The sequence below is a fragment of the Triturus cristatus genome, chromosome 8 (genome assembly GCF_964204655.1).
Source record: "Triturus cristatus chromosome 8, aTriCri1.1, whole genome shotgun sequence".
Classification (NCBI taxonomy): domain Eukaryota; kingdom Metazoa; phylum Chordata; class Amphibia; order Caudata; family Salamandridae; genus Triturus; species Triturus cristatus.
In genome coordinates, this window is record NC_140591.1 from 804,748,794 (window position 1) to 804,767,511 (window position 18,718).

The following is an 18,718-nucleotide window of genomic DNA, read 5'->3' on the forward strand; positions in this document are numbered from 1 at the left end:
GGGCGTCTACAAGGGAAACAGCAAAGTTTTTTGATGTTTCCTGAAAACGGTTTCATTGGGTAGAACTTATTTTATTTGGGAAGGGCATACCACATCTTTGGTACCAGGTGGGCAAATGATCTACCCCCCCACCCGGCTCTTTTCGCTCTCGTTGTCCTAAGAAGCTGTTGCTGGGCTGATCTTAGATGCCTGGTCGGTATATACCTGGACATCATTTGTCTCAGTTTTATTAGACCTTTTTTGTTTACAACCCTATTTGCCAGACATTGGGACTTAAACTTTATTCTTGTTTTAATAGGGAGCCAGTGTAGCTGTTTCAGTGCTTCTTTAGTCGAAATGCGGTTGGGGATTTTTAGGAGTCTTGCTGCCGCATTTTGTACTACCTGTAGTCTCTTCGTCACATATTTATGAATTGTCCTTTTTTTCCTGGATGGGAGGTATATTAACTATCTTTCGTATCTTGTGACTTTGTTGCCACCAATACGGTCCCTTCTCTGCCAGGATTACCATCTCTGTCTTGTTCGCAGCCTGTATGTGACTGTTCAGGTGATCTCAACTTCTGACACACTCAGTAGGTCACTCAGTACATCCTTCAGCCTGTCATTGAGAGGCCCGCTTGACTTCTCCTCAGGCACCCCCAGCACCCTAAAATTAGCTCCCCTGTACAAGGCCTCAGTATCATTCGTCTTCAATTTATTTAAGGATGGCATTTCTTTCAACTCGTCAAGATTTGCAATTCCCAGTTTTCCAAAGCGTATATTCTGCCCTCCACTCATCTAGTCCCGTGTTCCACTCTCAGCACTCTTTCTTTATGTCCTGATTACTTTTCCACAGTCTGGACCACAGATTCCAGAGCGCCAATTTTCTCCAGAAATTCCGTTCTTTGGTCAGAAATGCCGCTCAACAGCAGCCATTCACCCTTTGTGATCCTCTTTCCATTCTTATTGGTTATTCCTTCTGTGTAGCTATGTGCAGATTTAACCCCTTCCCTGCTCATGACGGAACCGTTCCGTCATGAGCCACGGTTGTCGTGTGCTCATGACGGAACGGTTCCGTCATGACAATCCTGCCGGCGGCCGCTCCGCCTGCGCGGCGCTGTTTCCCCGCCTGTGCGGGGCGACAACGCAAATGGGCGGAGTCATGACGGAACCGTTCCGTCATGAGCACAGCTCAACTGTGGCTCATGACGGAGCGGCTCCGTCATGAGCACAGGCCCGCCGCGCTGCCCCCCTGCCCCCCCCAGCGCTGCAGCGGAATGTCCGCAGCAGCGAAGGGGTTAAAAGAGTCCTACTTTGTTTTCCTCCTCACTGCCATACGAATCCCTAACCCTATCACTGAGCACCAGCTCCACCCATTCCTGTCTAGAAAGCTCTCGCAGGGGATTCCACAGCGACTCACTGCTCTATGTCAACGGCTCCCAGTCTTCTCATGTACACTATCCCTTGGGCCTCTGGCTTGGTAGCATGATAAGGCAACGGGCTGTGATAGTCCTCAGGTCTCCGTGTTCACTTCCTTTAGGCCACTCATGGACTGGTGCTACCCCTGTCGCTTCTGGGGTCTTACTTCTCAAGGAAGTCTGCTGTAGGTTTGCCACCACAGGCGCCACCCGCCACTTTGTGCTCCAGCATGTCTATCTGACCTGCCTTGCGGGGTGCGCCCTGGCCACTTACATTTTGGAGTAGATTGGAGCCGAGGTTCGACCCCCACAGCCACAGTTCCTCAGCCGCCAGCACAGTAGCCTCACATCCTTCTCAGGACCACGTCTAGTAGAAAATCTGGGATCGCCAAGCAACATCTGTCAGCTTGGGACTGTGGCGGCGACAACCCCCAGCACTGCCTTTTTCTTTCATTTAGCTCCAAAAAGTGTATGAAGATCTGGCAACATTGTATTTCATAGATTGATATAAGTAGATTATTGAAGGCAGCAAGTACCCCTATACCTGTTGGCTGAGCCAATGGGATAAAGAAGGCGGCTGCTTCCCGAGCCGAAACATAAGTAGTTACTTCTGGACTAGCATGTCGTGACCTGTTGCGGTCCGTTTACCCCTGCACCTTCCTCCTCCTTCACGCTAACATAGTCGTTCTCCCACACAAGGCCTCACTTGCATGGTCAGTTGGTAGGTAGCCTTCGTCGCCAGAGAGCGAGACGGCTCACCAGTCCAGGATGCCTTGCACCAAGAGGGTCTCCACTGCTGGAAATGAAAACTCTTGCAGGATTGTCTGGAAAACCGCCTGGTCAACCTCTTGCACTGGCCCTGGGAGCCCGACACCTAAAATCTCAGGAACACGTTGATATTAGGAGCTTTCCCTTAAGTTTCCAGAAATGGTGACAACAGTGCTTAATTTTTAAATAAATAAATAAGTGCCAGGGCTCTCCTCGGGAGGCCACTGCACCTTGCACCACACATTGCGCCTGCCAGCGCTGCCAATGATAGTAACAACACAACTACTTACTCTCACACTCCTACAAATGTTACAGTTTGGACTGTTTCGAGTCCCCAAAGCTATAACAGTGGCTGGGGCGGCAGACAAAGTCACTGTCAATGCATATTGAATAAATAATTAACTGCTGTTGTGGTCATCTCTAGATGAGCCAGACAGCACCACCTTGTGGCAGGCTATCACAAGTACCGGTGTTGTCGATGAAGTGCCAGTGTTGAGCCCCAGAAACCACCGTCTCAAATGAAGTACCTGGTGACAACGGTCAAGGAAGAGACTCGGGCACATAGGCACCTGCTCTTTGCGTTCCGGGGCAATAAAAACAAGTCACAGAGGCAGCGAAATGTCAGAGGCCCTTGGGTGGTGGTACAGCACCCTTTTCAGAGGAAACAGACCACAAGCAGGAGAAGCTGTGGGCAGGTCAAGTGCTTTATGGAAGGGGCGAGCCTGTCGGGTGGTTAGCATTGGTTTTGGGGTGCCTACTGTGTGAGATGGGCACACCTCATTACAGAAAGGGCCCAGGCGATGGAATGGAGCCGAGGGTCACACTGAGATGTCAATTGCTTTCGTTTCTGCCGTCGCATGACGCCTCTTGGGCGCATGGTAAAAGGACAGAAAAACTCCAGAGCAGAGCTGTGAGGCTGCCAGGGCAGGGGGAGCCTGGAAATTATGTTTCCATTGTTCTAGTTCAGCAGAAACTGTGAATCCACACAGACGGAGAATGCAGCGCTTCAGAGAGTGGAAGATAAACCCAGACAGAGGTGACGAAACGGAAACCATTCTGTCGTCGAAAATCCCTTCAGTCCACGTCTCAAAGAACTGAAGAAATGTTCTTTTCAGCATGTTTGTGTCCCGAATCGAGCCTCGTTAACGGCAAACCTGTGGTTTGATAAACGGAAGTGAAGAGTCGAAACATTTGATTAGAATGCAAATGTGTGATATTTTTCAGAGACAAACTTAAATATAAAAAATAGACATACGTTGATTCTCAACTGGGTGTGTCTTTCGTAACGAGTGTTTCCTCCGTAAAAGAGAACGTTGATTTAATGTTAATTATAAGGAGCAGGGGCCACGGTTATAGAGGAAAAAAAACAATAGCAAACTGCTTGCCAATTATTACACGAATCCAGCTTGAACCTCTTCCCAACTCCTCCTTACTGTGTTGTTTTTCCTTGTCCAATCCATGCAAAGTGCTGGATTGACAGCAGTGACGTAACACAGCATGGTGGACCCTCCCCACCACCCGCCAAATGTGCAGGCCACGCAAAGTGCTGGATTGGCAGCAGGGACGCAACACAGCATGGCGGACCCTCCCCAACCACCCGCAAAATGTGCAGGCCACGCAAAGCGCTGGATTGACAGCAGGGACGCAACACAGCATGATGGACCCTCCCCAACCACCCGCAAAATGTGCAATCCATCCAAAGTGCCATGATTGACAGCAGTGACGTAACACAGCATGGTGGACCCTCCCCAACCACCCGCCAAATGTGCAGTCCATGCAAAGTGCTGGATTGACAGCAGTGACGCAACAGAGCATGATGGACCCTCCCAACCACCCGCCAAATGTGCAGTCCATGCAAAGTGCTGGATTGACAGCAGTGACGCAACATAACTTGGTGGACCCTCCCAACCACCCGCCAAATCTGCAGTCCATGCAAAGTGCTGGATTGACAGCAGTGACGCAACACAGCATGATGGACTCTCCCCAACCACCCGCAAAATGTGCAATCCATCCAAAGTGCCATGATTGACAGCAGTGACGTAACACAGCATGGTGGACCCTCCCCAACCACCCGCCAAATGTGCAGTCCATGCAAAGTGCTGGATTGACAGCAGTGACGCAACACAGCATGATGGACCCTCGCAACTACCCGCCAAATGTGCAGTCCATGCAAAGTGCTGGATTGACAGCAGTGTCGCAACACAATTTGGTGGACCCTCCCAACCACCCGCCAAATCTGCAGTCCATGCAAAGTGCTGGATTGACAGCAGTGACGCAACACAGCATGGTGAACCATCTCCACTACCCGCCAAATGTGCTATCCATGCAAAGTGCTCGATTGACAGCAGTGACGCAACACAGCTTGATAGACCCTCCCCATCCACCCGCCAAATGTGCAGTCCATGCAAAGTCCTGGATTGACAGCAGTGCCGCAACACAGCATGGCGGACCCTCCCCAACCACCCGCAAAATATGCAGTCCATGCAAAGTGCTGTATTGACAGCAGGGATGCAATACAGCATGGCGTACCCTCCCCAACCACCTGCCAAATGTGCAGTCCATGCAAAGTGCTGGATTGACAGCAGGGATGCAATACAGCATGGCGTACCCTCCCCAACCACCTGCCAAATGTGCAGTCCATGCAAAGTCCTGGATTGAGAGCAGTGGCGCAACACAGCATGGCGGACCCTCCCCAACCACCCGCCAAAACTGCAATCCATGCAAAGTGCTGGATTGACAGCAATGATGAAACGCAGCATGGTTGACCCTCCCCACCACCCGCCAAATGTGCAACCCACGCAAAGTGCTGGATTGACAGCAGTGACGCAACACAGCATGGTGGACCCTCCCCAACCACCCGCAAAATGTGCAGTCCACGCAAAGTGCTGGATTGGCAGCAGTGACGCAACACAGCATGATGGACCCTCCCCACCACCCGCCAAATGTGCAATCCATCCAAAGTGCCATGATTGACAGCAGTAACGTAACACAGCATGGTGGACCCTCCCCAACCACCCGCCAAATGTGCAGTCCATGCAAAGTGCTGGATTGACAGCAGGGATGCAACACAGCATGGTGTACCCTCCCCAACCACCTACCAAATGTGCAGTTCATGCAAAGTCCTGGATTGAGAGCAGTTGAGAGCAGTGACGCAACACAACATGGCGGACCCTCCCCAACCACCCGCCAAAACTGCAATCCATGCAAAGTGCTGGATTGACAGCAATGATGCAACGCAACATGGTGGACCCTCCCCACCACCCGCCAAATGTGCAATCCACGCAAAGTGCTGGATTAACAGCAGTAACGTAACACAGCATGGTGGACCCTCCCCAACCACCCGCCAAATGTGCAGTCCATGCAAAGTGCTGGATTGACAGCAGTGACGCAACACAGCATGATGGACCCTCCCAACCACCGGCCAAATGTGCAGTCCATGCAAAGTGTTGGATTGACAGCAGTAACGTAACACAGCATCGTGGACCCTCCCCAACCACCCGCCAAATGTGCAGTCCATGCAAAGTGCTGGATTGACAGCAGGGATTCAACACAGCATGGTGTACCCTCCCCAACCACCTGCCAAATGTGCAATTCATGCAAAGTGCTGGATTGACAGCAGTGACGCAACACAGCATGGTGAACCCTCTCCACCACCCGCCAAATGTGCAATACATGCAAAGTGCTGGATTGCCAGCAGTGACGCAACACAGCTTGATAGACCCTCCCCAACCACCCGTCAAATGTGCAGTCCATGCAAAGTCCTGGATTGACAGCAGTGATGCAACACAGCATGGTGGACCCTCCCCAACCACCCACAAAATATGCAGTCCACGCAAAGGGCTGGATTGAAAGCAGGGACGAAACACAGCATGGCGGAGCCTCCCCAACTACCCTCAAAATATGCAGTCCACGCAAAGTGCTGTATTGACAGCAGGGACGCAACACAGCATGGCGTACCCTCCCCAACCACCCGCCAAATGTGCAGTCCATGCAAAGTGTCGGATTGAGAGCAGTGAAGCAACACAGCATGGTGAACCCTCTCCACCACCCGCCAAATGTGCAATACATGCAAAGTGCTGGATTAACAGCAGTAACGTAACACAGCATGGTGGACCCTCCCCAACCACCCGCCAAATGTGCAGTCCATGCAAAGTGCTGGATTGACAGCAGTGACGCAACACAGCATGATGGACCCTCCCAACCACCGGCCAAATGTGCAGTCCATGCAAAGTGTTGGATTGACAGCAGTAACGTAACACAGCATGGTGGACCCTCCCCAACCACCCGCCAAATGTGCAGTCCATGCAAAGTGCTGGATTGACAGCAGGGATTCAACACAGCATGGTGTACCCTCCCCAACCACCTGCCAAATGTGCAATTCATGCAAAGTGCTGGATTGACAGCAGTGACGCAACACAGCATGGTGAACCCTCTCCACCACCCGCCAAATGTGCAATACATGCAAAGTGCTGGATTGCCAGCAGTGACGCAACACAGCTTGATAGACCCTCCCCAACCACCCGTCAAATGTGCAGTCCATGCAAAGTCCTGGATTGACAGCAGTGATGCAACACAGCATGGTGGACCCTCCCCAACCACCCACAAAATATGCAGTCCACGCAAAGGGCTGGATTGAAAGCAGGGACGAAACACAGCATGGCGGAGCCTCCCCAACCACCCTCAAAATATGCAGTCCACGCAAAGTGCTGTATTGACAGCAGGGACGCAACACAGCATGGCGTACCCTCCCCAACCACCCGCCAAATGTGCAATACATGCAAAGTGTCGGATTGAGAGCAGTGAAGCAACACAGCATGGTGAACCCTCTCCACCACCCGCCAAATGTGCAATACATGCAAAGTGCTGGATTGACAGCAGTGACGCAACACAGCTTGATAGACCCTCCCCAACCACCCGCCAAATGTGCAGTCCATGCAAAGTCCTGGATTGACGGCAGGGACGCAACACAGCATGGTGGACCCTCTCCACCACCCGCCAAATGTGAAATCCACGCAAGGTGCTGGATTGACAGCGGTGACGCAACACAGCATGGTGGACCCTCCCCAACCACCAGCAAAATGTGCAGTCCACACAAAGTGCTGGATTGACAGCAGTGACTCAACACAGCATGATGGACCCTCCCCACCACCCGCCAAATGTGCAATCCATCCAAAGTGCCATGATTGACAGCAGTGACGTAACACAGCATGGTGGACCCTCCCCAACCACCCGCCAAATGTGCAGTCCATGCAAAGTGCTGGATTGACAGCAGTGGCCCAACACAGCATGATGGACCCTCCCAACCACCCGCCAAATGTGCAGTCCATGCAAAGTGCTGGATTGACAGCAGTGACGCAACACAGCATGGTGGACCTTCCCCAACCACCCGCAAAATGTGCAGTCCATGCAAAGTGCTAGATTGACAGCAGTGACGCAACACAGCATGGTGAACCCTCTCCACCACCCGCCAAATGTGCAATACATGCAAAGTGCTGGATTGACAGCAGTGACGCAACACAGCTTGATAGACCCTCCCCAACCACCCGCCAAATGTGCAGTCCATGATAAGTCCTGAATTGACAGCAGTGACGCAACACAGCATGGTGGACCCTCCCCAACCACCCACAAAATATGCAGTCCACGCAAAGAGCTGGATTGACAGCAGGGACGCAACACAGCATGGCGGACCCTCCCCAACCACCCGCAAAATATGCAGTCCACGCAATGTGCTGTATTGACAGCAGGGACACAACACAGCATGGCGGACCCTCCCCAGCCACCCGCAAAATTTGCAGTCTACGCAAAGTGCTGGATTGACAGCCGGGACGCAACACAGCATGGCGTACCCTCCCCAAATACCCGCAAAATGTGCAGTCCATTCAGAGTGCTGGATTGACAGCAGGGGCACAACACAGCATGGCGTACCCTCCCCAACCACCCGCCAAATGTGCAGTCCATGCAAAGTGTTGGATTGAGAGCAGTGACGCAACACAGCATGGTGTACCCTCCCCAACCACCCGCCAAAAATGCAAATCATGCAAAGTGCTGGATTGACACCAATGACGCAACACAGAATGGTGGACCCTCCCCTCCACCTGCCAAATGTGCAATCCACGCAAAGTGCTGGATTGACAGCAGTGACGCAACACAGCTTGATGGACCCTCCCAACCACCCGCCAAATGTGCAGTTCATGCAAAGTGCTGGATTGACAGCACTGATGCAACACAGCATGGTGTACCCTCCCCAACCACCCGCAAAATGTGCAGTCCACGCAAAGTGCTGGATTGACAGCAGTGATGCAACACAGCATGGTGAACCCTCTCCACCACCCGCCAAATGTGCAATACATGCAAAGTGCTGGATTGACAGCAGTGACGCAACACAGCATGGTGGACCCTCCTCAACCACCCACAAAATATGCAGTCCACGCAAAGAGCTGGATTGACAGCAGGGACGCAACACAGCATGGCGGACCCTCCCCAACCACCCGCAAAATATGCAGTCCACGCAATGTGCTGTATTGACAGCAGGGACACAACACAGCATGGCGGACCCTCCCCAGCCACCCGCAAAATTTGCAGTCTACGCAAAGTGCTGGATTGACAGCCGGGACGCAACACAGCATGGCGTACCCTCCCCAACTACCCGCAAAATGTGCAGTCCATTCAGAGTGCTGGATTGACAGCAGGGGCACAACACAGCATGGCGTACCCTCCCCAACCACCCGCCAAATGTGCAGTCCATGCAAAGTGCTGGATTGACACCAATGACGCAACACAGAATGGTGGACCCTCCCCTCCACCTGCCAAATGTGCAATCCACGCAAAGTGCTGGATTGACAGCAGTGACGCAACACAGCTTGATGGACCCTCCCAACCACCCGCCAAATGTGCAGTTCATGCAAAGTGCTGGATTGACAGCACTGATGCAACACAGCATGGTGTACCCTCCCCAACCACCCGCAAAATGTGCAGTCCACGCAAAGTGCTGGATTGACAGCAGTGATGCAACACAGCATGGTGAACCCTCTCCACCACCCGCCAAATGTGCAATACATGCAAAGTGCTGGATTGACAGCAGTGACGCAACACAGCTTGATAGACCCTCCCCAACCACCCGCAAAATGTGCAATCCATCCAAAGTGCCATGATTGACAGCAGTGATGTAACACAGCATGGTGGACCCTCCCCAACCACCCGCCAAATGTGCAGTCCATGCAAAGTGCTGGATTGACAGCAGTGACGCAACACAGCATGATGGACCCTCCCAACTACCCGCCAAATGTGCAGTCCATGCAAAGTGCTGGATTGACAGCAGTGTCGCAACACAATTTGGTGGACCCTCCCAACCACCCGCCAAATCTGCAGTCCATGCAAAGTGCTGGATTGACAGCAGTGACGCAACACAGCATGGTGAACCATCTCCACTACCCGCCAAATGTGCTATCCATGCAAAGTGCTCGATTGACAGCAGTGACGCAACACAGCTTGATAGACCCTCCCAACCACCCGCCAAATGTGACGTCCATGCAAAGTGCTGTATTGACAGCAGTGACGCAACACAGCATGATGGACTCTCCCCACCCACCCGCAAAATGTGCAGTCTATGCAAAGTGCTGGATTGACAGCAGTGAGGCAACAGAGCATGGTGGACCCTCCCCACCCACCCGCAAAATATGCAGTCTATGCAAAGTGCTGGTTTGACAGCAGTGACACACCACAGCTTGATGGACCCTCCCAACCACCCACCAAATGTGCAGTCTATGCAAAGTGCTGGATTGACAGCAGTGACGCAACACAGCATGGTGGACTCTCTCCAACCACCCACAAAATGTGCAGCCCATGCAAAGTGCTCGATTGACAGCAGTGACGCGCAACAGCATGGTGGACCCTCCGTAACCACCCGCAAAATCTGCAGTCCACGCATAGTGCAGGATTGACAGCAGTGACACAACACAGCATCGTTGGACCCTCCCCAACCACCCGCAAAATGTGTAGTCCACCCAAAGTGCTGGGTTGACAGCAGTGACGCAACACTGCATGGTGGACGCTCCCCAACCACCCGCAAAATGTGCAGTCCACGCGAAGTGCTGGATTGACAGCAGTGACGCAACACAGCATGCTGGATCCTCCCCAACCACCCGCAAAATGTGCAGTTCATGGAAAGTACTGGATTGACAGCAGGGGTGCAACATAGCATGGCGGACCCACCCCAATCACCCGCAAAATGTGCAGTCCATGCAAAGTGCTGGATTGACAGCAGTGATGCAATACGGCATGGCGGACCCTCCCCAACCACCCGCCAAATGTGCAATCCATTCAAAGTGCTGGATTGACAGTGTAGTGGAGACGGAGTTCCATGTACTCACATTGCTATGTTAGCATAAGCGGCTTAGATGTAAAACGTCATCTTGCCACTTTTGCTGCTTTTGCACACAACACTGCAGGTAGCTGTTATTACAAGAAAACTGCTTGCTTGCTTTTTCTTCACATGAGAACAGTCTGTTGTTCACATCCCTAGATGTGCACCGCAACCTTAGTCTGAACACTGTGTGCAGAAGCCTTCAAGGTCAAATAACAATGTATGCTTTTGAATTTCTGTTGATCGGCCCACGCTCTAGCCATAACACGCACACAGCTGCAAATATCTGAAACTCGAGTGCCTTTAATATTGCATTTGCATGCATGATTGAGACACTTGGAGAAAACCTTTTCCAGACACAGAGCAGAGCTGATCCTGTGATGTGATTCATCTAAGCTGATATTTACGGTATGGGGTTCCCCATTCAAGCCTAGAGACCTTCTATTAGTTTAATAAAATGAGCTTACTAGCGAAGGGATGGTGGTTATATTCCACTATCATTTGTAATTTGATTTCTCCCTTCATTTTTTATGGTATTGTAATAATGCTGATGGTTTTGTTTTTAATCATTTTTCTGCTTATGGTAGCCAAAGTACTGCATCTTAGGACGCGTGGTTAAAAAGAAACATTTTAAACTTTACCGTGTCTCTGGTTACTCTTGTTGTGGACTGATATGAGAATAATAACGAAAAGGTATTTATGATTCCCACCATTCCTGAGAGTACTCTAAGTCGCTTGTTCTGGGTTGTCTAATCATTGGTAGCTTTGAAATGATACAGAGAACGAATGAGACACTGATGCTAGTCGGATAGGGGTTCTGGGGACTGAGGTGAGTTTTGGGTACACCACCATACACTGAGGTCCTGGTTTCTTGCGCATAGTTCTGTGCATGAGCAGAATCCCTGCAACATGGCACACCTAATGTTTGGTCTTATGATTGAGGCGCCTTAGTAGTGCTTTGTCCACAATACCCTCACTCTTGTTTCCAGTTAGCGGGCGTGACGGTTTAAACCTACCTAAATAGTTAATATATAGGTTCTCTCAAGCTTGACAATTAAAAATGTTTCGTTTTCTCTTCTACCCTTTTTGTGCTACTGTTTATATAGATAGTTTTTCTTCACTGTGTCCTTATGGCTGAAGTCGCTATTGCAGCGCATAGTCGCGCGCCTCTCCGGCGTCATTTGACGCAGTTCGGGGTGCCTGACGATGGGATGTCAGTTATCTTTGTAGTGAGTGCCGATGCATCGCATCCCTATGAGCTTTTTTACTCTTGGGTTACTTTGCAGGAGGTAAATGCGGATGTTAGTACGTTTCACTCGTACAGTCCTACGGTAGTCCCGGCTAATTACACACCATATAGGACGCAGGAAACTTCAATTTCTGCTTGGCAGCATCGTATTTGGTTCAATGGCGCCCTCCCCCACACGGTTACACCGGTTTGTTTGGGTCCCTTTTCCATTCCAGGGGCCACTTGGCCAGTATTGGCCGTGTTTACAGCATATCCACGTTATTTGCATGCCACGGTGGATGAGTTACGTCATCTCCATACCGCCTTAATTACGGTACATCGGGCTTTAGTGCAATACGTTTCACGCAAGGTCCAGGTAGGGGCACCTGCGGTTGCGGGACAGCCAGCTGGCCCGGCCGGGATTACTATTAGTCCCGTCATGGTTAATTCGGTAATGGGCAAGCGCCCCGAAAGTAAGGACGATATGCCTTATTGGCTTGCTGAGAAATTTGACCAGCTGGAGGCTGTTTTTTCAAATTCTACTCCTGTGGAGAAACACAGGATCCTCACCATTAGTTTGCAAAAAGACTTGGTCCCAGTGGTAGCTGATTGTGAGAACTGGGGTAAAGTATTTGCAGCAGTCTACTCGAAGTGGTTCGGCACATCGTCTATGGCTGTACTGCCCTCCGTGATCAAACGTGTTCAGGATCAACACGGTCTGGAGGCGGCGGTCGAGTTAGGAATGAGGCTTGTCGGCGTGTTCGACGTAGTGGCCACGCTCATACTTGCTAACGTCAAGGGAGATGCGGTTAACTTTCACGTGTCGAATGAGCTGCGCCTCGTCGCCGACATCGATAAACCCCGGCAGTTACCAAAGATTATTGCGGAGGCTTGTAAGACCATTAGCCGCAATAGTTTAGGGGTTAAGCCTTTTGTTCAGACACCAACTGCACAACCGCAAACTAAGACAGGGACGTCTTCTAAAGACGACCGTCCAGCTTTTCCTAAACAAAATTGGAAAGCTAAAAAACAGGGGAAGCAGCAACAGAAACAGGGGTCTCGTCCTGCGTCGCCAGTCCAAGCGACTACTAAACGCACATATGATTTGCACGATCGCCATAGGATTAGGTCTCCAGATAGATTTCAGGTTCCTGAACAACGTTCTCCTCGTTCTTCACAGGAAACATCAGTCTTACAGTCCGATGGAGGAGAACGTGGCAAAGGTCGGGGTGCCCAACAAGGACGTGAGCAGCCCCACCAGACTGATGTTAAAAACAAGCAGGACGAGTCTGCACGACAACGACCACCTTTTCAAAAGAAGAAAGTTGCTGCACTAACAGCTTCGGAACCTGACATGGGCACTAACGCTGCTCGACAGCGCAGCGGAGGTTACCGTTGTGCGGCAAGCACTGCGTCCATATCTGAAGGCGACAGCAACTGACACATTCATTACTGTAGAAACTGCTGATACTAGAGTGGGTCCCCCTGACAGACTATATGAGATAGTCATTTTAATTGAAGGTGACATACAACGTACCATAAAAGGGATTTTTTGGGAACATCTGACCTCTACATATGACATTCTGTTAGCAGAGGCAGACTGGCCCCCAGCTTTCGTTTTGGCCGCTCCTAGAGGGGAGGAGGTAATCCTCCCATCTTTCGTGCACACTGTGCCGAAGGATCAGGCTCAGAACTTTGCAGAAGAGTGGGCTCAGGTACTTGCTCCGGCGTTGTGCCGTACTTAAGTTGGGTGGGATAAGTTGTCGCCCAGCCATGAGATTCCATTACGGTCTATGCCCCAGCCGCAACCCCAATATCCCATGTGCCGCGAAGCTCTGTTCTGTCCTCGTTGATAGTCTCGTAAGAAAAAGGTTTAAGACCACACTTGACATCTCCAATGGCTTTTACAGCCATAATCTGTCCTTGATTAGTAGTCAATGGACAGCCTTTACTTCTGGCGGCAAACAAAAACAGTTTAAAAGATTAGCCATGGGCTATAAAAACAGTCCAGGTGTCTTTGCCTCACGTGTAGTCTCTCTGGTAGAGAGCATTGACCCTGATGCGTACTCGTATGTTGATGATATCTGTCTCACAGACGACTAATTATGGCCGCATCTGTGTCACGTTGACCGCATCATTGTCATGTTTGCGGACTTCGGTTACAAATTCAACTTTACAAAGTCACACATTGCAGAGTATACAGTGTTGTTTTTGGGGTATGAACTCAACAACGAAGGTCGAGGATTAGCACCTCACTTCCTGGAGAAGTGCACATGTTTGCGTGCTCCAACAACACTGAAAAAACTACAATCTTTGCTGGGTTTTTTGAATTTCGGTCGTACTTATATCCCCGATTATGCCCAGCGTATCAAGCCGCTATATGCCTTGGTACAACCTACTTTTTCCAAATCTAGCTGGCTGCCAGAACATTCAGCTATCTTGCAATCTTTGCAGGCTGATCTTCTTGCTTTGAAATACTTACTGACGCGTGATAACCACACTAACCTGGTAATAAGAATTGTGCCTGGCGCAGTGGGTTTCATGTACTGAACGTTCAATGAGGGCGACACAGTCCCCATTGCTTCCAAATGACACTTGTACACTTCGGCTGAAATGCGCTTTTCCACTGTCGAGAAAGTTTTGACTGCAGTGCAGATGGCGATTCTGAAAGAGAGACCGCTGTCACAGTGGAAACGCATGTTGGTTGTCACACCGGATCCTGCCCTAGAGGCAGTAACGAAAGCCAGTGTACCTAATTCTAAAGCTTTGCATCCACGTTGGATACAATGAGCCACTTCCTTGACATCGCCAGATTTCACTTACATATTTGATGCCTCATTGCAGACTCCGGAGTATTTGCAGTATGAATTTGTTCATCCAGCTCCTCTGTACTTGTGCCTGCTTGAGGACTACCATTGTGTCATTTGTACTGATGGTTCGGCGCAACCGGCGACAGGATCGAAGCATGCTAATTCAGCAGCCTGCGCAATAGTGGCTGGTACTTTCGTGAATGGTGAATTCAAATCTGATATCGTGCATACGCAGACATTGGGTGATTTTACCGCTCAGTTAGCAAAGCTACGTGCTCTGTTGCTTGTACTGGAGTTTGCTGATCCTCAAGTTACTACTTTAATAGTGAGTGACTCTTTCTACTGTGTTCAGTCTTTCAACGACAATTTATTCTTTTGGTCTCAAAATGAGTATCGTGATTCCAAAGGTGGCCCATTCTAGCATAAAATGCTTTGGGTTCGAGTCACAGACCTTAAACAACGTCTGCCGCTCGTGAATGTAATTCATACTCTTGGGCACCAGCGAGTAGGTGTCCACGCTATCGGAAACAGCTTAGCTGACGAAGCAGCGAAAACCGCAGTGGCAACATATCTAGTAGCAGCAGTTACAAGATCCAAAAGTAAGATTGATGATGACATCTTGGCAACAGAGAAGGGAAGTGATTACCCTAGAGGTTTCCCTTCTAAATACTCTTATCATTTAAGTCAAAGTTCCCTATGTGAGAATTAACGACGTTGGTGACAGATTGATTCCCAACACGTACTTAACAGCTGCTCACGAAGGTATGGCTTCTGCACATGCCGGCGTTTCAGCGACTGTTACTCTCTTACAATGTTACTAGTGGCGCTGATTGTATAACAGACTCGTGCTTATGTTCTTAATTGTGACATCTGCCAGCAGATTAAACCTTCGACTGCTGCGCGCCCACCTCAAACACAGTTGTACATATCTAATAAACCACTTGGGTGCGTTTATTTAGATCACTGCGCTCCTTTCTCCTCTGATACTACGTATAAGTATACCTTAGTTGCAGTGGATTCGTGCACACGTTTTCTTTGAGTATGGCCACAACAGAGTGCTGATGCTCGAATTGTCATCAGGGATTTGCGTGTCTTTGTGGGAATTTTCACATGTGGTAACCTTCATTCTGACCAAGGTCCTGCGTTCGCCTCTAAGGCGTACAAAGAAGCTATGAGATCTTTGGGGGTCCAAGTCAAATTTTCGCCTCCATACCGGCCTGAGGGCAATAGTGTTGTGGAGCGAATGAACCGTGACTTAAAGCAATCCCTGACAGCTAGGGTTTTAGGTACTGGCAGGAACTGGTTGGCCCATCTGTATAGCGTTCAACGTGCACTTAATAATCTCCCTAGAAGGTCTCTGGGTGGGCGGACCCCATACGAAATGCTCTTTGGCATAAAGATGTTTGTCCCGGACCTTGATGGTCTAGACATGGTGGCTTCGGCCGCACCCTTTGACGTAGATGATCACTGTGCTGTATTACAGAATCTACAAGAGACCAGAGACAGTCTTGCAAAGGAACACTTGCCCTCCACAACTGATGCTGCACTTCAGATTCTGGTAGTTGGCTGGCTACCTCGAGTTGGTGACCTGGTCCGTGAGAAGGTGGAGAACAAGAAGGAGTTTGGCCCCTCTTATCGTGCTCCGGTACCAGTGCTTGGCGTGCAGGGGACGAGAACAGTCATTTTACCTCCACATCTTGGTCGCAAGGATAACAGGTACATCTCCATTGACAATGTCAAACTACAGCGAGTGGCCGATTCTTCTTAGTATGACTCCAGCGGTCTCTTGTCCAGCAATGCTGAGAAATTCTGTTTTGGTTCCGGCAACTACCAACAGGCCTGACATTGCCATTGAGATGCATACAGTTACTAATCCTTTATTGCCTCCACCGGCTGGTGGTCCGATTGAAGATACTGAGTATACTTATCCCACAGATGTGTCATTGCCTGGTTTACATTCAAGTGCGGTTGACCAGTCTCGTTTTTCATTTGACCCTGACTCTTATGACTTCCAATGCCCCATCGAAAATTTCTATTTTTGCTGCTTGGTTTAAAAGACATTTTTTAATTCCCCCTTGGACTTACATTTGGCTGGTGCTGATAACTATTTTTTTGTTTATGTCGATTTGTGGTCATATTTTTCCGTCTAGTAAATGGACACTATCTCACCGAAAGATCAACAATTAGATTAATTGATGGAACTTTGCACCCCACTCCTCGCCACACATTATGAAAAGGGACCAGACTTTTGTGAATATTACTGCCTGGCCTGTATTGGATGGGATTGTATGGGATGCTGTGAAATTTCAAAATTCATGATCCCACAGAGGTGATTAATGTCCCCAGTGTGCTTCGTGTTTCTATGGGGGATATTGTCAAACAAAACATCCGCTCTGATGATTGGGATGTCCAAGCCGTAGAGGCTCTTTTTTCTGATTTGAAATATTATGCTGCTTTTTATGCTGAAGATTTGTATTTAGACACGGCTAATTATGGGGAGTTGTTTTGCTACCAACACAATGGCAATCATTTCCTACATAAAGCGAATACATTTAGAAATGTTGTCAATTACACGCAATGGGAACATTGCCCAGCGCCCATTGAAGGCAGCTCCAAAACTCTAGTGAACAAATTTACTTATTTTACTGGTTTCAGTGTATCTGAACCTGAGGCCTTTTATTTTAAGATGGCTGCTGCGACAGCTTCCAAAGTTAGACTGACCCACACTAAATTATTGTATTCCACGTCCTTTATGGATGAATTGGCTATAAGGGGCTATGAGCTGTGGAAAGATACCATTGATCTTAAATCTGTTTGGGGTTCTAAAGCGTGGCAGGTACAAGGTACGGAAGCTCTGCATCATGCTTGTCTGGTCTCAAACCACATTTTGTTATTGAATTCTACCATTTTTCAAACCACCTGCTTTGGATTGGCTACTTCTAAAAAGTTGAATTCCCCCTCTATTCATAATCTGGGCAATTATCCTAAATGGGATAATCACACACAGCTGTCCCTTGATGCGTTACAGTCATTCATTACTAATACATCCTTCAACATTTCCAACCTAGACCCTGAAGGATGGTTAATACGGCAGAAAAGCTCAGACTCCTGTCAACATCGTTTTCTTGGTTTATACTCTGGCTATAAACAGGTTAGAGTAGACCCCCGATTTGAATCGTCCCATTCTGTTACTACCTATTCAGTTGGTAAGTTATGTCAGAACTGGCTGCAACATTCCACCTTGGCATCTGTTAAACTTCATTTATCCAAATTAAATGAAAAAGTAGATTTGAATGATTTTGTTAAGGGTCCTGTGGGTGGCAGGTCCAAGTGTCCGAGTGTATGCTATTTATAACGAAGTTTGGAAATTATCTCAAATTGAGGCTGCTTCCAGACTAAGAGCTATTGATCAAGCAAATCTGGAAAAAGTGCTAGCTGTCATCTATAATAGCATTTACACCCTTTCTTCCAGAATTTACACATTAGATTATATTGTTTCATCTGTTGTGGATATTGTACAGGATGATATGTCTATTTTATACCATGGTCAAAATCAATTGCGTTCAATAATGCAGTTTGCAAGGACTTTGCAAACCTTGAAGGCTGGGAAAGTTCCCTGGGACTACATGAATACATCGTCTTTATTCCTGCCGTTTAATCTGACAACAGTTTATGTCCATGAAAGATGCAACGTACTCATTATTGCATATTGAAAAGTTGGAACCTTTACCTTTCTCTGTGGCCGAATCTAACTCAGCTGTGTGGCTTATCCACGGTTTAATCACCTTGCCATTTCCATTGTTTAAGTTCAGTTCATGTATGAAACATTATGTCCTAGGCAGATATGAATCACTGGGTACTGCTTTCCTGCATGAAGTTTGGTCACTCCCATTTATGTACAGATGCATTAGAGAGGGTAAAGAAGTTTATTTAAAAGGAGAAGAATGCACTTCCACACCTGATCACTCCGTAGTTTGTAGGCACATCCAATTGCATGGCGCCTGCAATGTTCAGGCACCGAATTTAGCTTGCATTCTGAAGGGAAATTCTGTGCCAGCAATTACACCCACGTTTACTTTGTTAGCTAACGGTAGCTATTTGCTTTTAAATAATGAGGCATGTTGCGGGATGCTAGTGGGGATTCCGTACATTGT

The 18,718-nt window shown here is 49.1% G+C and overlaps 1 protein-coding gene across 6 annotated transcripts in view; it reads left to right on the top strand.

The window, feature by feature from the left end:
• The window catches only part of UBAC2 (UBA domain containing 2), a 698,660-nt gene that overhangs the window by 594,745 nt on the left and 85,197 nt on the right, over positions 1-18,718 (top strand). For 3 of the 6 annotated variants that reach the window (XM_085622244.1, XM_085622245.1, XM_085622246.1), the window contains one exon: positions 16,048-16,280. The exons of the other annotated variants lie outside the window; for them this stretch is intronic. In XM_085622244.1, coding sequence (XP_085478370.1) covers positions 16,048-16,280 — 233 coding nt within the window. The remainder of the gene's footprint in view (positions 1-16,047; positions 16,281-18,718) is intronic. 6 annotated transcript variants of the gene reach the window in all.